Source organism: Camelus dromedarius, chromosome 28 (assembly GCF_036321535.1).
Source record: "Camelus dromedarius isolate mCamDro1 chromosome 28, mCamDro1.pat, whole genome shotgun sequence".
Lineage (NCBI taxonomy): Eukaryota > Metazoa > Chordata > Mammalia > Artiodactyla > Camelidae > Camelus > Camelus dromedarius.
Genome location: NC_087463.1, coordinates 4999169 through 5019555, shown reverse-complemented (window position 1 = coordinate 5019555; position 20387 = coordinate 4999169). Strand labels below are relative to the sequence as shown.

Here is a 20387-nt window from a genome sequence, read left to right as displayed (position 1 = left end):
TCCCCACCTAACCTCATGGCTGCCTTCCCGTCCACAAGAGACCTGCCTCGATGCTGGTCTGGGGGCCGGGAGCCCTTGGAAACAGCTGGCGGAATGAGGACATGGGGACAATTGGTGGCACTGGCAACGGCCTTTGCACTTGGGGGAATCCTTTCTTCCCCAGGCAGAGTGGCCTTTATCATAGGCGCAAAGGAGGAAGGGGCAGGTTAAAAAAATTAGACGACAGCCAGGCTGCTTGTCACAAAAGCAGAGGGAAGCGAATGGCTTCCCTTCCCCCCCAGGCTCTGGCCTGGGGTGACGGCTCAGCACAAGTGGCGTCAAGTCAGCCTTAAGCTCTTGGTCTGCACCCCCAGCTGCCCCAGATACAGCGTCCGCTCCAGCTGTCAGTCAGGGGACGCGCTCAGCAGAAGCCACGGATAGCACCCTCCTCAGTGGGGAGTAGAAGCGGAGACTCACAGCTCACCCCTCAGAGCGGCTGGAGCCACACACCCATTAATTTCTATGGAGCCAAATGCAAACAGAAAATGAATGGTCCTGTCGACTCTCCAAATTTGATTTCCCCTGCTGAAACGCTGGGAGGAGGAGAGATACCGTCTCCTCTTACAGTCGCTCCCCATATTTGAAATGATCTGTTTGACATTCAACCAAATTATCCTCAAAGGGAGACAATGAAAGTCCGGCACCCCCACTTGTCAGTATTTAAGGCTTGATGAACTCCTGGCACGTTCTCGCTTCCCAGGGCTTCTGTTTGCTCTTACTGTTTAAGGTGATCTGCCCAACGCTCCGACATGCCAAGAAGCCTCACTCGTGATCAGAAATATGTATTGATTTACTAGTTGGGTAGTCCACAGAGAGGTTTTCTAGAGAGTGCCACGTTCACTAAGAACTGCCACCCCCAGCTGCGTTCGTTGTATTTGAATCCTAAGCGTCCTCCAGTGAGAGGGGCACTGGGTCCAGCCTGCCCAGCGGCTCCTGCCTCCATCCCAGAGACCATCTCCCTCTGCTGTGGATGAGTCGGAACTGGGACAAGGATGCTCAGAGCTCTAAGCCTTTGGGTGCAAAAGACTCTCTACAAACACACACTCAGAGTAAACAAAAGCCATCAGGCCCCTGGAAGCGTCCTACACCTGATTGTACAAAGCACATCATGATGGAATCTGCAATTGGCAAAGTAATTGGCGTCATTACGGCTGATGGAGAGTTTCTGATGCTGCCCAAGCTCCCCTTTGAAATAATACTCAGCCGTTTAGTTTGTCCACCTCTCGTTGAGCTGATTGCTCTTTTCTGCTGGAGTTTATCAAGAATGAAACGTGCCGTCTCTCCAGACGCCAGCAGCCTGAGATTTCACAGGTGCTTTTTTTTCAAGACTCTCCCCACTTCTCTTATGACCCCCTGCCTTAGTCACCTTTCACAAGATGCCAATAATGCAACAGGGCAAAGGCAGGTGAATCAAGCCAATTTAATTCAAAGCTGCATATTTCTAGTCCCAACTCCAAGGTACTTGAACGCTCTGGCTACACCATAAAATAATTGTGAAAGACACACCAACTTCCAAAGATTTGGTTGTCCTAAAAAGCTTCACAAAACTCTTTAGCACCAAAAATAAGACGAGATAGAAAACATCTTTATTACAACTGCAAGGCCAGAGGCATTAAAGAAATACCAGAATTGGATACATGCGTTTTTGTTTTGTGGATCTGTTTTCACCCCTGGTGTAAGTGTACCTGCTTCCCTAGAGTGGGTTTTACAAAAATTTATTGAGCATCTACTTTTTGTTAGAAGCACAAAGTTTGTTTTTGTTTTTTAAACACAGTGCTCATCTCATCTCCCCATTCTCCACTTTGGCATTTCTCTTCCTAACCAGATGAAGGGCGAGAAAGCCAAATTTAGCCAGCTGCATTTTCTCACAGGAGCGACAAGGCGTCTGGGCACAGACCTCTCGTTCCCATGAGCAAGCCATTGCCCTGTCAGCATGCTGGCAATGGACCGCTTACTGGAGACGAGTCCTGCAGCCCGGATGCTCCCTTCTGCGGGTGGCATCTCCATCTGATGGCCCATGGGATCCAGAACACTGCTCCTTGAATCACCCCATCTCATTTTTAATACAGAAATAACTGAATTTAAGGATGTGAAAGTCATTATATAAGATCCCCCAGAAGTCCCTAACCCAGTCTCCCTGAACAGCATCCATCCAAGTGCCCTTTGGTACAATTCCTCACTGATTTTCCTGGGCAATAAGTCACTGTGTCCATGATTCTTCTACAGGGCTGGAGCCAACGTGGATGTCCAGAATTATGCTGAGGATCACTGGACCCAAGGGAGGTGGATACTCTGGTGGCTGAAAAAGCTCTCGATACCTTCATTTAAAATCATTCTGAGTGCTTTACAGCGATTCCTGCTCCATGGGAAAGTGCCACGGGGGGGTCAGAAAGGGAAGCAAGCAACTAGGGCACTGCTTCCCGGATGTTCTCATGTCCCGACATACAGTCCCTACCCGCCCCTTATACGCGCCATCCATCTCTGTCCTCCTCCATCCTCTCCTAGGGTCATTCTCACACGGCCGGACTGCCATGGCTCAGTTCAGTTGGTAAGTTTCAAAAGCAAACTGGCAAAAAGATCTAGGCAAGATCTAGATTTTTTGTTGATTTTTTAATGTTTTTTTTTCTTCTTTGGTAATCCTCAATTCTAGTCATGTTGTCTTGGGCGGCTGCAATTTGTCCTCTAACCCTGACTTCAGCAATCCAGGTTCAATGTAAGTAAGTACCTTATAAGAATAATAAAAGCTATAGCACATATTTATGGCATGCTCAGCAGATATCAGACCCTATTTTTGGGGGTCTATCTATTCAATCCTCCCCAAATGAGACAGGAAGTGGGCAGGGCACAGCCATTCAAGGAATGCTACAGCAATTAACATCAAAATGGTGGAAGATTCAACCACCAGTTGGCCTTGAGGCTCAAGACAGTGGGAGATTTGACTTCTACTAGACCTTGAGCTTCATGACATGCTCACTGTAATATATTAGCATGGTGAATAACACCCCTACAGGCGCCATGACAGTCCCAAGGCTATCTGCAAAAGGCCAAAGAGTGGGCAATGGACAACTTCCTGGGAATCCCAGCCCTTTCCCCAGGGTAGTTAGACTGGTCCTTCCACTTATTAGCATATGAAGCCACTAAGCCCATAAAAACTGGCAACAAGGTGCTTCGGGGCTGCTGCCCCTCTCTTCCCTCTTAGGATAGGCCCACACTCTGTCTATGTAGTGTGTACCTACTTTTATTCTGAGCACCCAACCCCCACACCTCGTGGCCTTTCTCTTGCCTTTCAATGTATCTCTCTGAATACATCTCCCTTTACTGAACTGTGGCTCACTCTTGAATTCTCTCCTGCGTGAAGCCAAGCAAGGACCCACACCTGGCGGGGCATGTCCCAGGGGCTCAACTGATGTCTGGGACACGGCTCTCCTCATGCCTCACATCCGTTTTTCCTGCATCAGCAGATACGAGACCCTATTTTGGGGGGTCTATCTATTCAATCCCCCTCAAAATCCTACAGAATAGGTGTCCTTCTTTCATTAAAGCAGAATCTGAGCCACACAAAAGTTAAATCATGGATGGGGGCCACGCAGCTAATACAGGGCAGACCTGTGATTTAACCTGTAGTGTGGTCCAGAATCAGTGCTCTGAACTACTAAATGATAAAGCAGTGGGAAATGATCTCTGTGCTAGTTAGTGGACACAGAAGGATGAGAGAGATTTATGTTGAGTTCCCAAATAAGCATCAAGTTTTTACTATTTATAGTAAGAAAGATTACAACATCACATACAGTTTTTCTGTCTCATGAGTCATTGGCTTGGGACACCTGTTGGAAACATGGTTCGGTCAGAGGCTCTGATGCACATTTTTTTGGAAGGTGGGAAATGCAGAAGGAAGATCCTGTGAGGAGATGAAGAAGAGGGGAGGGGACGGTCATTATCAGGGAAATATCAGAAGGTTGAGGTGGAGGCTGTTTGCAGACTTAACACAGCCTCCAAACACAAGCCAACAGATGGCTGGAAGAGGCTTCTTGAGGTTTGCAATCTCTTCCACTACAAGGGTCCCCCCTCCTGCAGGGGTCTCCTGACGCCTTTCAATTGACCCCTCTTGTTGGGTACGAGATGGTCAGAAATGAGTTGGGTTGATGGGCAAGAGAACAAGAAGACAAGAGGGTTGAAATGTGAACCAGACACTAAGGTTGGAAAGAACTTAAAAAGTGAGCTTGCTTATTTGTCAGAAAAGTGGGTCCTCCTTGTGAGGCAGGTTTGGGACTATCCTGCTCAAGGAATCATGAAGAAAACCCCTCCTTTCAAGTCTTAAAATTGGTCTTCATCTTCTGCATGTGAGTCATTCCTAGCCCAACAACGTGTAGAGCAAAAAGTTATCCATCACGTTAAAATTTAGACAGGGAATCTGTAACTCAGCCCACTAATTAGCACAGATTTTGAGCTCTCGCCAACCATCAATGACCCCACGCCTCAAGCGAGCAGAATTACAGGAATATTTTTAAGAAGCTCAGATTGAAGCCACTTTACCAAAAGGACTGAAGAGAAAAACAAGAATGGAAGAATAGAAACGTGAACACGCTGGAAGTCGCCACAGTGTCAAGAAACGTTTTGAGTCTCAAGGGATCATAGAAGTCATCAAATTCTATACCCTTGTTGCTAAGTTTCTTGGCTTCTTTTTGTTTGTCTTTCAGCTGACAAAACTTTTGTTTGTCTTTCAGCTGCCAAAACTACACGAGAAGATAAAGACATTCAAAGTTAATCATCAATGATTGGCCTCACTTTGTTTATACTTCTGTTCTGAGAAGCTGAGTTCAAATCAGACTTTGAGTCTAAATCATATTTAAATATGCTAGCAGGGGTAACTTACATTGATTCCCTTGAGAAAGTGGAAAAATCTTTCTGCCTATAAGGAAGCCACCCTTCTCCCAACACCCATCTGCCAACCACCCATTTTCCTGCGTGTGAACTTACGTGCACTAGGTCTAAGTTGAGAACACCTGCATGCGGCCCTCAGGTGGTTTGAACATCTTGGGAGAAACAAAACATTCACTAAAGTCTAAAGAGATTTAGTATCTCAGAGAACTTAGTAAGACTTCAGAATATTCCACTGAAATGCAAGGCACTCAGGAAACACCGGAAGACTTCTCTCTTCAGGACTAAATGCCATTACTGGTTTTTGTTTCTTTTTTTTAAAGCTACTATAAACATTGTCAAGGCAGGCAGTGCAAAATGATATACCTGTTATAATGAAGAAGCTGAGCTCATGTAAGAAAAGTGGTGTCAGTTTGGCTTTTAGGGCAAGTATGTATATCCATGTGAGCAAATATTTTTGTTTAAAATGTTCTATTATTGCCACAAATGTCCATGTTTGGCAAAAAAAAAATAATAATAATAATTAAGTGGGTTGCCTTAGGAATTGTGGGAAAAGATCCATGTTTTATGTAGCCAGAGAAATACCTTCAGAGGTGGAGGCTTTTTTTTTTTTTTTGAGGGGGAACATTATTCACAACACAAATATTGTGAGCGTATATTATTCACATGAGGTCACAGAAGAAGGCCAAGAAAAACAAGAGTCCAGATCCTACCCTTTTGAGAAAACTAAGAAATTGTATAATTCGAACAGAGCATCTCAAATAATTTTTGGGAAATGACCACTTTTTTCCCCCCAACCTATATTTATATATAGTTACTTGGGTAAAATACCATAAAGATAAACTAGTGGCAACATGATCACATGCTCGGCTATCATGGAAACATCAAGTTGCTATAAAATGTGATCTAGCAATCCCAGTCCTGGGCACATATCCAGAGGGAAACTTAATTCAGAAAGACACCTGTATCAGGAGGGAACTCTAATTCAAAAAGATACATTCACCCCAATGTTCATAGCAGCACTATTTACAACAGCCAAGACATGGAAACAACCTAAATGTCCATTGACTGATGATTGGATAAAGATGTGGTATATTTATACAACGGAATACTACTCAGCCATAAAAATGACAACATAATGCCATTTGCAGCAACATGGATGGCCCTGGAGAATGTCACTCTAAGTGAAGTAAGCCAGAAAGAGAAAGAAAAATACCATATGATATTACTCATATGTAGAGTCTAAAAAAAAAAAAAGACAAATGAACTTATATATAAAACAGAAACAGACTCACAGAGATAGAAAACAAACTTATCGTTACCAGGTGGCAAGGGGGTGGGAAGGGATGAACTGGGAGTTCTATATTTGCAGATACTGACTGGTATATATAAAACAGAAAAACAAGTTTATACTGTATAGCACAGGGAACTATATTCGATATCTTGTAGTAGCTTATGGTGAAAAAGAATATGAAAATGAATATATGCATGTTCATGTATGACTGAAGCCTTGTACTGTGCACCAGAAATTGACACAACATTGTAAACTGACTATATCTCAATAAAAAAAAAATAAAAAATAAAAATTAAAAAAAAATTTTTTAAAGAGTTTCTAAACACTCTCTGTTTTTAGATGCATCTCATGGTGGACCAGTAACACACTCTCAACAGGCCAGCACTGGCCTGTAGCTCATGCTTTGGACCGAACTGAATCAGAGAGCAAAGATGGTTGGCAAATGGTAGAAGGCAAGCCTGAAGAAAGGCCTTGAGAAAAAGGCAAGGGTTTACTAAGCAAGGAGGGCTTGTGGGATCAAACTCGCTCTTGAAGTCAGGGATGCGCTGCACCAGCCAACCACGCACATCCTCCCTTGGGGTGGTGTTGGAAAGCTGGGTCTTTTATGGTATCTCTTAGAGTCCAGAAAGAACGTCCAGGGAGCAGGCAGAGGAGACCACAGACCCAACATCATCACAGGCTAGTTTGAAATATTGGGCAAATCTCAACTGGAAAGAGCAGGGTGTGAGCACAGGTGTGGGCCTTACAGAGTCCCTGCTTGGCCACACACCCCCGCGGGGCCCCCGGGGCCCTCCGCAGTGAGAGGGAACAAGCTGTCTGACGAAAGGTCGCCGTGGGGTTCCTGACACCAAGCGCAGTGACGCACACGGCACGCCCCTGACACAGGGTGGACGCCGTTTGATGGTGGGGCCCTTTACTTCTTCTTCACACAGCCTTTAATCTAGAAAAGGAGGAGAACGATTTAGATCCCGGGGAGCTTCTGAAAACGCCTGGAGCTTCTGGACCCCACCCGGCCTAAATCCGCGGGGCTCGGGTTGGGCTCCTGGAGTTGTGACAAGCGTCCTCAGTGATTCCTCCCTGGATTCAGGCTGAGAAGTGTACTCTTGGTGAGCTCTCTTGTCCTTTCAATTTTGAAATGGAATGAGGAGTAGGTAAGCACTGGTAGCCGGACTTCCTTACACGCTGTTTTGCTTTGGGATGGTTCTTCCCAAAATGGCAAAGGAGATAAGATGTGGCGAATCCAAAACAGGCCAACATGTCTTCCATCGCTGTGGGTCTTAGATGGGAGACTGCTCCCCCTACCTCTGCTTCAGCTTGGTCTCCTCCTCTGTAGAAGGGACAGCCACCAACACAACTCTCCAGCTGGGGCCTGGGGAAGGAAGGGGCTGAGAGCAACAGAAGTTCTTTGCCAAGACGGAAGGATTCCAAACACTCAGCAGAAATTCCGTCTCTTACTCTGAGAAATAGAAATTGCTTTTTCCTGGAACTGGCTGAGATCAAGAAAACACAGTATCGTGTACAAATGTAAGAGTGAGTCTGCTTGTCCTGGTCCTGTCAGGGGTCCGTCTGGATTTGAATGACCTTACCCACGGTGATAAGCCCTAACTCAAAGCTGTACACCCAAAGAGGCTAAGAACACACATGCTGGAGCCAGACTGCCAGGGTTCAAATCCCGATCCTGCCGCACGTGGGCTCTGCCACCTTAGCTTCTCTGTGATTACTTTTACAGCGAGGATAATGTCACTGCTGACTTCACAAAGGTGTTGTAAGGGTTAAATGATGTAAAGTTCAAAGGATGCTTTCTGGCATACAGCTCACTTTTAGTTAAGTCCTCGGCACATGTATCCTCAACCACAGGCCGTGTGGACATGCATTTACACCAACTCCTGCTGGGTCCAGGAGGGGCTGGGTGCTCTGGAAGACCCCCAGCTGCAGTTTCCACCTTCACAACTTGATGCTAAGCTTGTGCAGCAGGAGTGCCCTGGGAGGAGAGCCAGATAATGGGGATTCTGTTCTGAAGGACACAATCAACCGCAGGAAGATGCAGCACCCTGGACACTCAGGGATTTCATGTTGGAAAAAATAGGAGCCGTCGGGAGCCTCTCTCTCTCCAGCCTGCTCGATGTAGTGGCGCGGGAGTGCCCCCTGAAGCATCACTGAGCCACAGGCTACCGTCCTGGCGCCTTCCCGGCACCACCCTGCCTCTTCTAGGGGGAGGTGTGCACAGCTAGGATTTCTTTCTACGTAGAAACTGCACGGTCCTACCTTCCTGAAAAGTAGCTTCTCCTCACAAAACATCTGGGGTTCTTGCATTAAAAATGTCTGAGTTAGGACTCACTGAGCCCAGGATACTTTGCAGATGGTTATATCCCCTGACAGCCTATGAGGAGAACGGGCTGTGGAGCCTGAGGGACACAGGCTCAGGTTTGTTCAGGGATGACCCCTCCTTTGAACACTGGGCACTAGTCACACTTAACCCAGGAATGAACACTGTACCTTCCTAACCAGCATTTCCCTGGGTTAACGGTGCCCCTGTTTCTCCAATCGGCCAAGCAGCTTCCAGGTCCACTGATTCCGCCCCCATATTTTATCTGGCATCCATCCCCTCAGGAACATCCCCCTGACCCCAGCCCAGCTTCATCCTCTATTACTTCTCATATGGACCAATGCACCGGCTTAATCCTGGGTCTCCGCTCCAGTTCAGCACACCTACCCACCATGCTACCACCTTCCTGCACCATAGCTGTGACTCTTCCCTATCATCCAGCCATCAGTGGCGCCACTGTCCTCGGATGGGCGTCAAGATCAAAACTCTGGAGACAGAGTCAAACAAATCAACTGAAAATGACACGTGATGATAATCAGAGAAATCTGAACATGGACGGGTATTAGAAAATGTGATGATTATTGTCATTTTTATAGGGGTGATGATGGCATTGTGATTGTATTTTTAAAAAGCTCTTATTTGTTAGAAAAACTTACTGAAGTATTTATGAGTGAAATAACATGACGACTGGGATTTTTAAAAAATACTCTCCCTAAATTTAAAATGAAAAAAAATATATATATATACATATACGTATCTGGGAGTACAGATGACGTGAGATGGGCAAATGGTAACGATTACTGAAGCTGGCCCAGTGGTGTGCTGGGGACCAACCACATCATCTGGAAAGCTGACTGGCAAAGACTTTGCAAACAGGTTGTTAAACCACTGGCAACTGAACACTGTTCGCCGGGGGGTTATTCACAACACAGAAATCAGCAAATGCTCAGGTCAGGGCTTCTGTAGCAGCATACCATTGAAGTTGGGTAACAGATAATAAAAGCTGGATAATAAATGGAGATTTGTTGTATTATTATGCCTACATTTGTGTAAGTTAAAAAAAAAACTTTAATAATAGTCCATTTTTTTTTTAAAAGTTCAACTATTTTTCCAGACTTTGGAGACCTTCTGCAATTTGGTTCTAACCTGATTTGTAGCTGTCATCTCCATCGTATTCCCTCTGAATCAGAGCAGTTAAACCACTCCAAGTCTCCAGAACACACCCAAGCGTCCCCACTCTTGTTTTGGTCTCCTTCTAGGCTTCACCTGCCCTGGAGTAAGTTCACTGCCTCAACTCCTCTCACCTATGTTGGCTCCGGTATGAGGACACCTCTGCCTGGAAGACTTCCCTGCTTGCTCTATTCAGGTACAACTTCTCCTTCCTCTGAATTCTTAAATAATGTAACCCATACATCTCTAGTGAAAGAAAAAGCTGTGTGTGGCCGGCATCATGGTAGGTTGCTTTCATAATATTCTCTCATTTGGTCCTTACAACAATCTTTGGGATAAGCTGCATATCTTTTTTTTTTTTTTTTTTTTTTGCTTGATAAGGAAAATGAGGATAATGATATTAGGTAACTTCCCCAGGTTCACAAAGTTATTAGCAGTGGCAGAACGTTCCAGAATTGTCAAACACTAGGGAAGCGTCTGCACAGCAGGGAGCCCCATATAAAGGTGTCCGAGGGCTCCTTTCAATGAGATGGCAGCCCAGTGACCAGAAGCCCTGTTTCCTCTACACTCAAAAGCATTTTTGTGTGTGTTCTGGTGGATTCTTCATAGCCTTCACTGCAATGTATCCTGGGCCATAATAGCAACGGACATGCTAGAAATTCTTCTAAAGACCAGCTGTTACACCTGCCCTGCTCCAAACCCTGCCACGAGGCACACCTGAAGCAGAACTCCATTCTTCCTCAAAGAAGTTTCCTCTCTTCCGAGGACACTCCGACAATGAGCATCAGTGGGGCTTATATGAAGGAGGTGAGGACCAAGTCCTTTAGTGGGTCTTCTCCAGGCTGCTTTCCCACCTCTGCAGCTGGACGGGTGACACCTGCATCTGAGCCTGGGCCCCAGCCTCTGGTTATTTCTTCCCCACATCCCCTACCTGGGCCCTTGGAAGCACGTGCCTAAGTGCACGTGAACACACACGCGCGTGCACAACACACACGGACACTCCACTGCAAAGGCTGAGCAACCTTCACATGCCTGACGGAACTGAGAGACAAAGAACTAAGCGGCAAGAAGGCTTGGTTGCTATTTGTAGCCCAGATGAGGGCACAGGATCTAGCATTTGCCTTGGATTGCTCCTGGAGCGCTCAGCCTGCAAAAGGAATGGAATGCGTAGCAGGGGAGGGCGTGGTGAATGAATTATGGTGCTAGCAAGTGGACAGAAATAGCCAGCTGCTGGAAGATTTTCCAGAGACATGAAAAGCATGCAAACAAACAAAAAAGAAGGTAAGAAAAGGCACACACACTATGACATCATTTTTTCTAATCTCATAGATGTGTGTATGTCTACGTACAAAAACTATTGTTTAAGACTATAACCCCAAATGTCATTACGAGAGATTTTTTTCCTTACGTTTTTCTATATTTTCCAAATCGCTTCTTTTTAATTAGCCAGCTGCTAATTATATTTTAGAGTTAACATCCATCACCACACAGAATTACACATTTGTTTTTCTTGTGATGAGAACTTTTAGGGTCTGCTCTTTTAACATCTTTCAAATGGACCGTACGGTTTTAGTGACTCTAGTCGCCATGCTGTACTAATGTACACCCCCAGGACTTATTTTATAACTAGAAGTTTGTACCTTTTGACCACTTCACACATTCCAGTACTTCTACAGTGAACATTTATCGCTCATATATTGAGGGGAAAAAGAAAAGAATAAAAATAAAAATGAAGAATAAAGCAGATGCTTGTTGGGCTCATACTAAAGGGAATGAGATGCCTGCTTTTGCTCCTTTCGGGGGATGGGGAGAGATGATCTGCCAAAGGGAGCTGAGGGTCCTCATTTATCATTTTGAAAACAGAAAGGAGGGGACTGAAGTGTGTCCGTTCCTCCAAAAGGCAAGAACGTGGTGATGGAAAATGAAAGACGCATTTGGTGGCAGGAGGGAGGAGGGAGACCAAATGGAAAAGAAGAGTCCAGGTGATTTAGGCGTGAATTTCAGAAGCTTTTCCATCTGTGCCTTTAAAGGTTGCTGGGAAGAGTGGCCTCAAACTCTTGCCCAGGATGGGCCGAGGCTGAGCTTGCCCGCCAGGGAGGAATTCCTGCCACTAAGTAACGTGGGGACCTTAGCATCTCTGCATCGGTCATTTGGCGCCAACTTCAAAATAGTGTGTTTACTTCCAGGAATGAACATGGCATCTTCACAAATGGATAATCACGGGGAGAAAGGCTGACAATCATTCCTTACACTCCTGGTCTCTGTCTGGATTCAGAAAGGAGGGTCAAGACAGAGACAGAGGAGTCCAGTCCAACGCATGCACCCCTCCCCACGTATTCAAAGCTGAGGGTCATCAAAGATTAGGGAGGAAAGCCTAACAGGCTGGAGCAGGAACAGGCTTCAAGGAAACAAAAACAAAAACGAAACCTTTCACATGCACGTGTGTGACCTTACGGGCCTGGTTACGGTGACCCCAGGGAGGGTCCTCCGCGAGTTCCCTCCTGAAAGTCAGCGGCAGTTCCTGGAAGGGAAACGCCCGTGAATGACAGCGGACGTCAGGACGCATGGGGCTCAGTTTCACCCGAGGCCCAAAGAAAGAAGGGAAAAGAACTCAGAAGCCAACACTTCGGTGCAGAGGGGCCGGGAGGGAGGTGGCAGCCGAAAGCGTGCGCGCAGCGATCTGTTTGGAAAAACACCCGAAAGGATGGTGTTGACGCAAGACACATCTGGGGCTCTTCGATGCAGGAACGCCACTGAAGTGACTGATCTGGGCACAACACGCTGGCCGCAAGGTTCCCAGGGCGTCTGGCCTCAGGAACAGGCATCCTGAGCAGTGAAAAACAGGCATTTATATTCCGGCCTCAGGGGGATGACCCACATACGGAATGATGTGGGAAGGTCAGAGGGAACCCGGGCGGGAGGTATCTGGCACCAGCCCCGCGGGGCTGCCTGCGGCGGGGCGTGGACGCTGCCTTCTAGGGTCACGGTCTCACATGTCATAGACGGACCCCAAACATATCTAACTTAACAGTTCATTTTAAATCTAATATCTGGAAATGTGGCTCATCCAACAGAGAGAATGTGATCAACTCAGAAACAACCTCAAGACAACACACACAAACACACACACACACACACCCCTTCCATGAACTCAGTCTCCATTATGTACCCTTTTCAAGCCACAAAACAGCATCGCAATAAAGCCTTCTTCCTTTCATTTTTATACATCTCCAGATAAAAAAAAAATCCTTAGCTGAGATGCCACTGTGAAAATGAGTGTAGATGTGGAGGTGGGCAGCATACGGGTAAATGTTAAGTTTGCTTTGTTTTGGGTTTACATTGCTGAGCTCACCTGGAAGTTTGTGTGACCACGTGAATAAACACTTTAACAAGTTGCTGGGTTTCAATAGTTGTCAAAAGGGTTACTGGCTGTCTATTTCTAAAAGCCTTATTGCAGGAGGACCAACAAGCTGCGACCAAAACACCCCACACCGCACACAGGGCTTATCTCTGACCCTCACCCACGGGGCTCCTCACTCTGATCATGCTCCCCCTCCAGCCTCTCACGTCTCACCCTGTTCTGGTCCCTGGCTCTCTGCTTGGCCTGGGGCCTCTTCTCCCGAGAACTCTGGGTCTCAGGCTCCCCAGGCAGCAAACGGGGACTCGAAGGATGTGCCCCGCAGGGAGCAGTGTGGTGAGGCTACGGTGAGCTCTCGGATTTAGCACATGTTTAAAGAAGGAAACTTTCCCAAGTACATGGAATCCTTGTTAGGAGGAACCAGCCGCTCCGCCCCTTGGGAGTCCCTGCAGAGATGCAGAGGGTGGGGCCTTGGGCGGCTCTGAGTTGGGGGGTGAGAGGAATTTTCCTCCTGAAAGGGGAGCAGAGGCAGGGGTGGAGCATCCAGGCTCCTGGTCTTTGCACACATGATCTGTCTACACCACACCGGGGTCCACAGGGAACTTAAGGACTGTGTGTCTGGTGTGCATTTGTGTATATGTGTGTGAGTGGTTATGCGTTTATGTGTAGACAGCAAGCCCCCCTCCAAAGGTAGGGAAGGTGATTTTTCCATCTTCACCACTGCCAGGGAGGTCCCCAGACAGCCACGGCCTGTGCCTCTGGTGGTCTGCTCGTGGTGACCCCCAAAAGCACTCTGGCCAGAGATAATAATGGCCCATTTCCTAGCCAAGATCAGCAGAACTCAACCAGCTGCCTCTGCAGGAGTCTGAGAGTAACCTGGCGGCCAGGCCTCGGCTGCAAGGCATCGGCTCGCAAAGATCCCATAAATGTGAGTACCCGGTCCCAACAGAGGGAAATGCAGGGGCGGACCCCAGCCCCACCCCACCCTCCACCTCCTTGGTCTAACCCTTTCCTGAGCCGAACCACCCACCAGCACATGTTCCAGAACCTTGGTCTATGTTTTTCCCACTATAAAATATTAAGAGAGCAGAAGGAGTTGTTCTGTTCATGATGGGATGAGACAGAAACCAGAGAGGGAGAGGGCAAAGCTATCAAGTCATTGACAAGGTCGGTTCCTTGAGGCATAGAAGCTGGAATCCAAGGTGGGGGGCTGTACCCTGGTGCCAACTTCACCTGCTCACAATCAAGCTATGGCACATTCTCTCCCCAAAGTCAGAAAAGGGTCAGTGGAACTTACCTGTGGCTGAAATCCTTTGAGGTCGCTGGCTGCAAGGTCACTGGCTGTGAGGAGCTGGAAGAGAACAAAGAGTTGTCCTTAGTGACACTTCTCAAGTTTGCACACAGTGTCCCCAGGACGACTGGCCAGCAGCGGGCTCACCAGAGCCTAGGCCTGGAACTAAAGGGCACAGGCAGTGTTTCTGGGCTAGAAGCCTCCAGTCCACGGCCCTCTGCCCTCGTGTCCAGCCTCCGACCATCTCAGGCTCGCCCCCCTGGCTGGCCTCTCCTACCTCCTTTCTATGTCCCACCAGTTCTTCAAAGAGTCTTAAATTAGGGACCATGAGCTATGCATGGACCCTAGCAGGTCGACAGACTCCCTGAAATTGTGCAAATCACGGGTGAGTCTACACACGTCCTTAGGGGAGATGATCCCTGAGTTTTCCCTGCTAGCAAGGTGTCCTGTGATACCACGAGTTAGACAGACAGTCCAAGGCCCGCCTCCTCTGGGCAGCCTGCATCGTCTTCTCCTTCCTCTTCTTTTCTTTTTAAAAATCAGACCAGTGAAAATGAGCCTTCCTGGATAAACTGAGGATTCAAAACTTGCACCTCCTGGGGAGGGATGGAAATGGTAGCGGTCTTGATTGTGTGGGTGGTTTCATGGGTGTACACATCCCTCAAAAGTCATCAAATTGCACATCTGAAATATGTGTAGTTTACTCTACAGGAACCAGACCACAATGAAGGCGTTAAAAAAAATACCTGAAAAATACTTTTAAAAATAAAAATACAGTTCTATCAAGAGATGTGAACAAAATTTCAATTTGAATCAGGTAACAAGAAAGGAAAATAAATAAATACATAAATAAAGGTGTTAAAAAATGCAAACAAAACCCCCGACCCTTCCCTCTCCCCAGCTATGTGTGACTCAGTTTCCCTTTATCATATGTTGCTTTGGTTTTATTCTGAAGCCTTCACAGCTTCTGCCTCCAACCATCACGCACAGTGTTAGGAGATAAGGGTGAGGCCATGTATCTCCTTCATCTCTGTTTAGTCAATATTCAAGGGCAAAGGTAAGGTTTTAATATGTGTGCACCCTCTCCAGCAAGCACTCAATGGAATCAAATGATGAATTAAGAAAATAACCCCATTCTTCATTATTGCTCAAAGATGCTGAGAAAGAGGGATGAAGAGACAAAGGGCAGATGCTTGTTTTGATTCTAGGCACGTGACCGCTCGCTTTGTTAGGTCTGAGGAGCACTTGTGAAAAACAGGAGAGACCTCACGTTCGCTGTGACAGTATTTTGTTTGGTTCAAGGAAAAGCGGAAGCCAGGCTGGGCCGCGGTGCCTCCAGCCTGCAGGAAAGCTCCGCTGGGCTTCTGAGCTTCTGCAAATGACTTTGTCCAAAGTGACGTGCAGAGTGGTGTCAACTCTGGGATGGAGCAGAAAGGCGGTAGAGAATGTAAAAGTTGTAACTCTCTCCCCACATCCAGTCCTGCAGGCGGGACTCCCCCAGCAGAGGGGGGCGCCACCCATCCCAGGAGAGAGGCCCCTGACTGCAATGACCACAGCCGAAGCCAGGAGGGCACTTGACCGGACACTGAGGGCCAGCATAATTATAAGACATCACTGCCTTCAGGGAACATACAATTTGGTCCAAGGATAAGACACGCGTGTGTCAGTGTGAGCAGAGTGTAAGTGTCAGACTGTGAACGTAAGGCAAGAAAGGTGAGGGTGTGGTTACTGAAATAAGACAGTGTTTGAACTGAGCCTTGGCAGTGGAAAGGCGGCAGGGCGGGGAGGTGCTTCAGTGGGCCATGGGAATAATGAAGACATGGAAGAGGGCTCACCAATGCCCGCACACCTCCCTTGGCATCTGCTCACCAGCCATGGCGCACATCACGGACAAGGGGAGGAGTCATAACGTATCAAGCATTGCCTGCGTGCCTGGCACAGTGGTTGCTGCTTAATATAATTCTAATTTTTTAATCTCCATGACTCATGAGACAGAAAGTATCTCTACTTTATGGATGGGAAAACTGAGACTTAGGGAGGTTAAATAACCTTTATAGGTCACACAAGTAGAACATATATTTGGGATTTAAATCCCAAACTGTATTATCCCAAAGCTCATCGTCTGTCTTCCAGAGTGTACTTCTGAACTGGAGGCACACTGGAGATAATCTGTTGAGGAAACATGACACAGGAAAACAGATGTGCGCCAGACGACCAGTCACATGAGCCACAGGGAGTGACATGAAATGGGTGTCCCCATGAATGACCCTGAACTGACCCTTCCTCTCAGACATTTTTTTATTTATTTGGTAACCACTGGTCCACTCTTCAGGACTTATCAGTACAGCCTAGGTCTCTGACTCCAGCACAGGTTGGGATGGAGCTGGGGAGGAGGGAGGAGGGACAGAAAGACTGGAGAGAGGAATGGGCACGGGAGTGGCCCCTGCAAGGACAGGCCACCGACGTGTGTTAGCACACAGGAATCAGATCTCAAATCTCCAGGCCCTGGTGGTCCAGCTGGGGTCAACTCGTCTACCGCCTTTTAATGAAGTTCACCAGGGAGTCGGCAGGAGCGAGACCAAAAACATCTAGTTCCTTCTAGATCTGAGATGAGACAACTTAAAATCCACCGCAAGGGTCTTCAGAGCATCTTAGCATATGCACTGTCCCCTCATGTCAGCGGTTTGGGGATCGATGAATGACCATACCCACTAATTTGAATGGAAATAGAGAAACAGCATTTTGGGTTATTGTTCCTCATGTCCCTACTTCAACAAAGGTAGGATCCATCCCAAACTCCCTGGAAACCTTATATCCACTTTCCCGTCTCTTAAGAGGGAGAAAGATGGGTGCAATTTAGTTCTTAATTATTTAATATCTCGTTTTGTGCCATTGTATACATTTCTTTTTTTTTTTTTAACCTTTTTTTCACCTAACAAGACGACACCCAGCCAGAACATAGTTTACATCACACAGAACTTCCATGTTTTGCAAAACGTTGAGAAGAGTCTGGACATAAAATGAGCCGACAAACGCCTGTGCATCAAATGACTTAAAAGGAGAGGGGGCAATATTATCAACCTAGAGAAGTATTTGAATGAATTAATCGGCTCCAACAATGGGGACAAGCTCTCCTCTATCCTCTATAGGTTTTACAGGAGAACGTTGGCTTACATTTTAGGTTAAATTAAAGGAAGAGCAGCATGACAGTGAACGAGGCTGAACACAGCACCAGAGAGAGTGGGGCCTCCCCTTCCCATGGATGAAACACAGAATGTTCTACGGGGGTCCATCACGGTTCATATAGGTGAGCTTACCTCATGGGGGGCTGGGGGAAGCAGGGAGCTGGTATTAAGGATGGGTATCAAGGAACTTCGAAAATTTCTGAATTCCTTACCTTGGAGATTCTGAACTATCTCCCTCACAATCTAGTGTGCATTTGAGGTGCTATCTGACCTGGGAAACAGGCCAAGGCAAGCTCTGCGACCTCCTTTCTCAATGGTCCTGAGAGAACAATGTCCTCTCCTCACCATCCAGCCATGACCCCCAGCACCTGGCTCAGGTTCTAACCACGCTCTACCAAACACATCAGCCCACTGCTTGAACGCTCCCCTTGCCAAAGCCGATGGCTTCATAGACGGCTATACACTCCGCCCCCAGGAAAGGAGAAAGAACTGGCCGCCGGGCACTGAAGTGTGCGCTCAGCAGTGAGTTAGGAACACGGCAGGAAGTCCTCCCAGGCTTCAAAATCGCAGACCTAGATCGGGACCCCAGGAAAGACTTCCAGTCTTACGGGGCGTCAGGACTTGAAGGGGGCAGTCAAAGCACCCTGGGTGGATGGGGAAACCGCCGTGTCCACAGGGGGCTTAGGGGCCACCTCTAACGGGGAACTCGAGCTAGGGGAGGCGGTGTAGACAGAAGAGCCCCACTGTGTCCGTCTCTCCCTCCTGTCACCCAGAGCAGCTCTGTTCTCCCCTCTTTCACGTACACAGTTTCATTTGGAAACAAACGTTCTGCCACTAACACAAATTTGAAAACTCTTGGCTAAGTCCTTGTTTCACAGAAGTCGTCGACAAGTGACCTCTTCAGGATGACACTGCCAGTTAACAACAGGCCTGGATGGGTTCCCGTACCCCAAGGCCCTCTGCAAAAACGTCCCCTGGTGGCTGTCCCTAACACCCAGGCACAGCCAACTGCTGGCCTCTCTCCTGCAGGTGGGGAAGATGTGCTGGGAACTCAGGAGAGGCTGAGGCGTGGCGGAAAAGAGATGCGAATGTCCTTCCACATAGCTGCTGCCCTAAAAGGCGCGGAAACAGACCCTCCCCACACTGCCCCCTCCACCAGAGCCCATCTTCCTCCTGTCCCATCGGAAACCAGTTCGCTGCTCACAGCATCCTAGCTGTGCAGGGAGGGGTCCGAGACGGGGAGGCAGAGAGGTTGGGAAATGAAATCCAGCGTGGCTCTGGGGACTTCAATCAGGCCGAAGTTAATGAAAAGGATCCTGCCTTTTCCCAGGACAGCTAAACGTCTGCATGGCTCCCAGCAAGAGGGCTGGGCGGGTGCTGGGGAGAAGGGCAGACAGAATTACATTTAAAAGGCAAAGGAAGGAGAAGATTCTTTAATCTCGCTGGTGGAGCTGGGCAGTGATCCTGGGGCCCTGTCTCAGACCATTCTCAGTCCCGACACGTCCTGCTGCTGCCCGGAACAGTCCAAGTTCAGAATATGAGGACGAGGACCCTGCTTTCCAGTTTTGAGGAGCTGTAGTTTCTCTCTTGGCATCAGCAAAAATTTTTTTTCCCTGGTCTCTCTGAGCCTGAGAGGCGGGTTGGGAAGCAGGGTCCTCCCTCTGCCTCCGCCACCACCCAAAGTCACTCTCAGTACAGCTGCAGCCAGCATCACCTTGGGACCTCCATGGGCCCTGGCCTGCCCTCAAACAGCTTCCTTTTTACCTGCTAAATTCTACAGCTCCCAGACCTTCCCTCAGAGGAGGGGGGCAGGCTGCTCCACTTCTTCCCCTGAGCTCTCCAGCCCCGGATACACCACTTCCCCTCTGCTGGCCCCTTATCAGAAGGACATAGCACATCTGGGTAGGGCGGGCCCTCGTATGTCCCCACCCACCCCTCAGGCTGACCCAGGACACAGACACCTGGGAAGGGAGTCGCTGACACAGAATCGGTGGAGGACATGGGTCACCCTAGCATCTGGCCTTGCAGACATGCAGCTGGACACACGGCTAGGGGTCCTCTAGGTCCTGCTCTTCTCAAATATTCCCTCCTTTGTGGGTCAGGGAAGTAGACGACGACATGTGAGCTGGATGGATAGAAGGATGGATGCAATGGCAGGTAGGTAAAGACAGATCTATAGATAGACACAGATGAAGATATAAAGACAGATATATTTATAGACATCTATCTATAGACATACAGAGACACAGATAAAGATAAAGACATAGATAAAGACAAAGATAGAGACATAGACAGAGGAGCAGAGCAAAGATGGCTTTGGGGAGAATAAATAACCCTCTTTCAAATTTCCCTTAAAGACACCACCCTTTGATTAAACACGCCTTCCACCTCAGCTGCCCTCTTTTCAGTCTGCTCTCCCTTTCCTGTTTTTTGGAAGTGGATCTTTTTCTCCCTCTTTATTTTGTGAAGTGTCACCGGCTGCTAACTTTGGCTTCAGGATGGCACTGCATCCCACCCCAACCCCTCAGCCCACACAACACTTTGGGACAGCCTGGGTGGAAGGCAGCGTGCGTCCCAGCCAGCCGAGACAAACATCCCATTATATGCATGATGGAGGTTGTTAGAAACCAACTAACTCTACTGTCTACCTTCGCCAAAAGGAAACTGAGGCCTGGAAACAGGAAGTGACTTACCCAATGACAAAGCAGAAACAACAGAGCCAACTATATGTATGCAACCCAGAGGAAGTTTCAGATGCCCTAACTCTGGGAGATCCTGAAAGGGGAGGGGAGGGGGCAAGGTAAGTCTGGGGTTAAGACAGAGAAAAGGAAATTAAGCTGAGGGAG

The 20387-nt window shown here is 47.8% G+C and overlaps 1 protein-coding gene across 5 annotated transcripts in view; it reads right to left on the bottom strand.

Annotated features, from left to right (window-relative positions):
• Positions 1–20387, bottom strand: part of SETBP1 (SET binding protein 1) — a 358959-nt gene that overhangs the window by 160649 nt on the left and 177923 nt on the right. For all 5 annotated transcript variants that reach the window (XM_064480304.1, XM_064480310.1, XM_064480307.1 and 2 more), the window contains exon 3: positions 14363–14416. In XM_064480304.1, coding sequence (XP_064336374.1) covers positions 14363–14416 — 54 coding nt within the window. The remainder of the gene's footprint in view (positions 1–14362; positions 14417–20387) is intronic.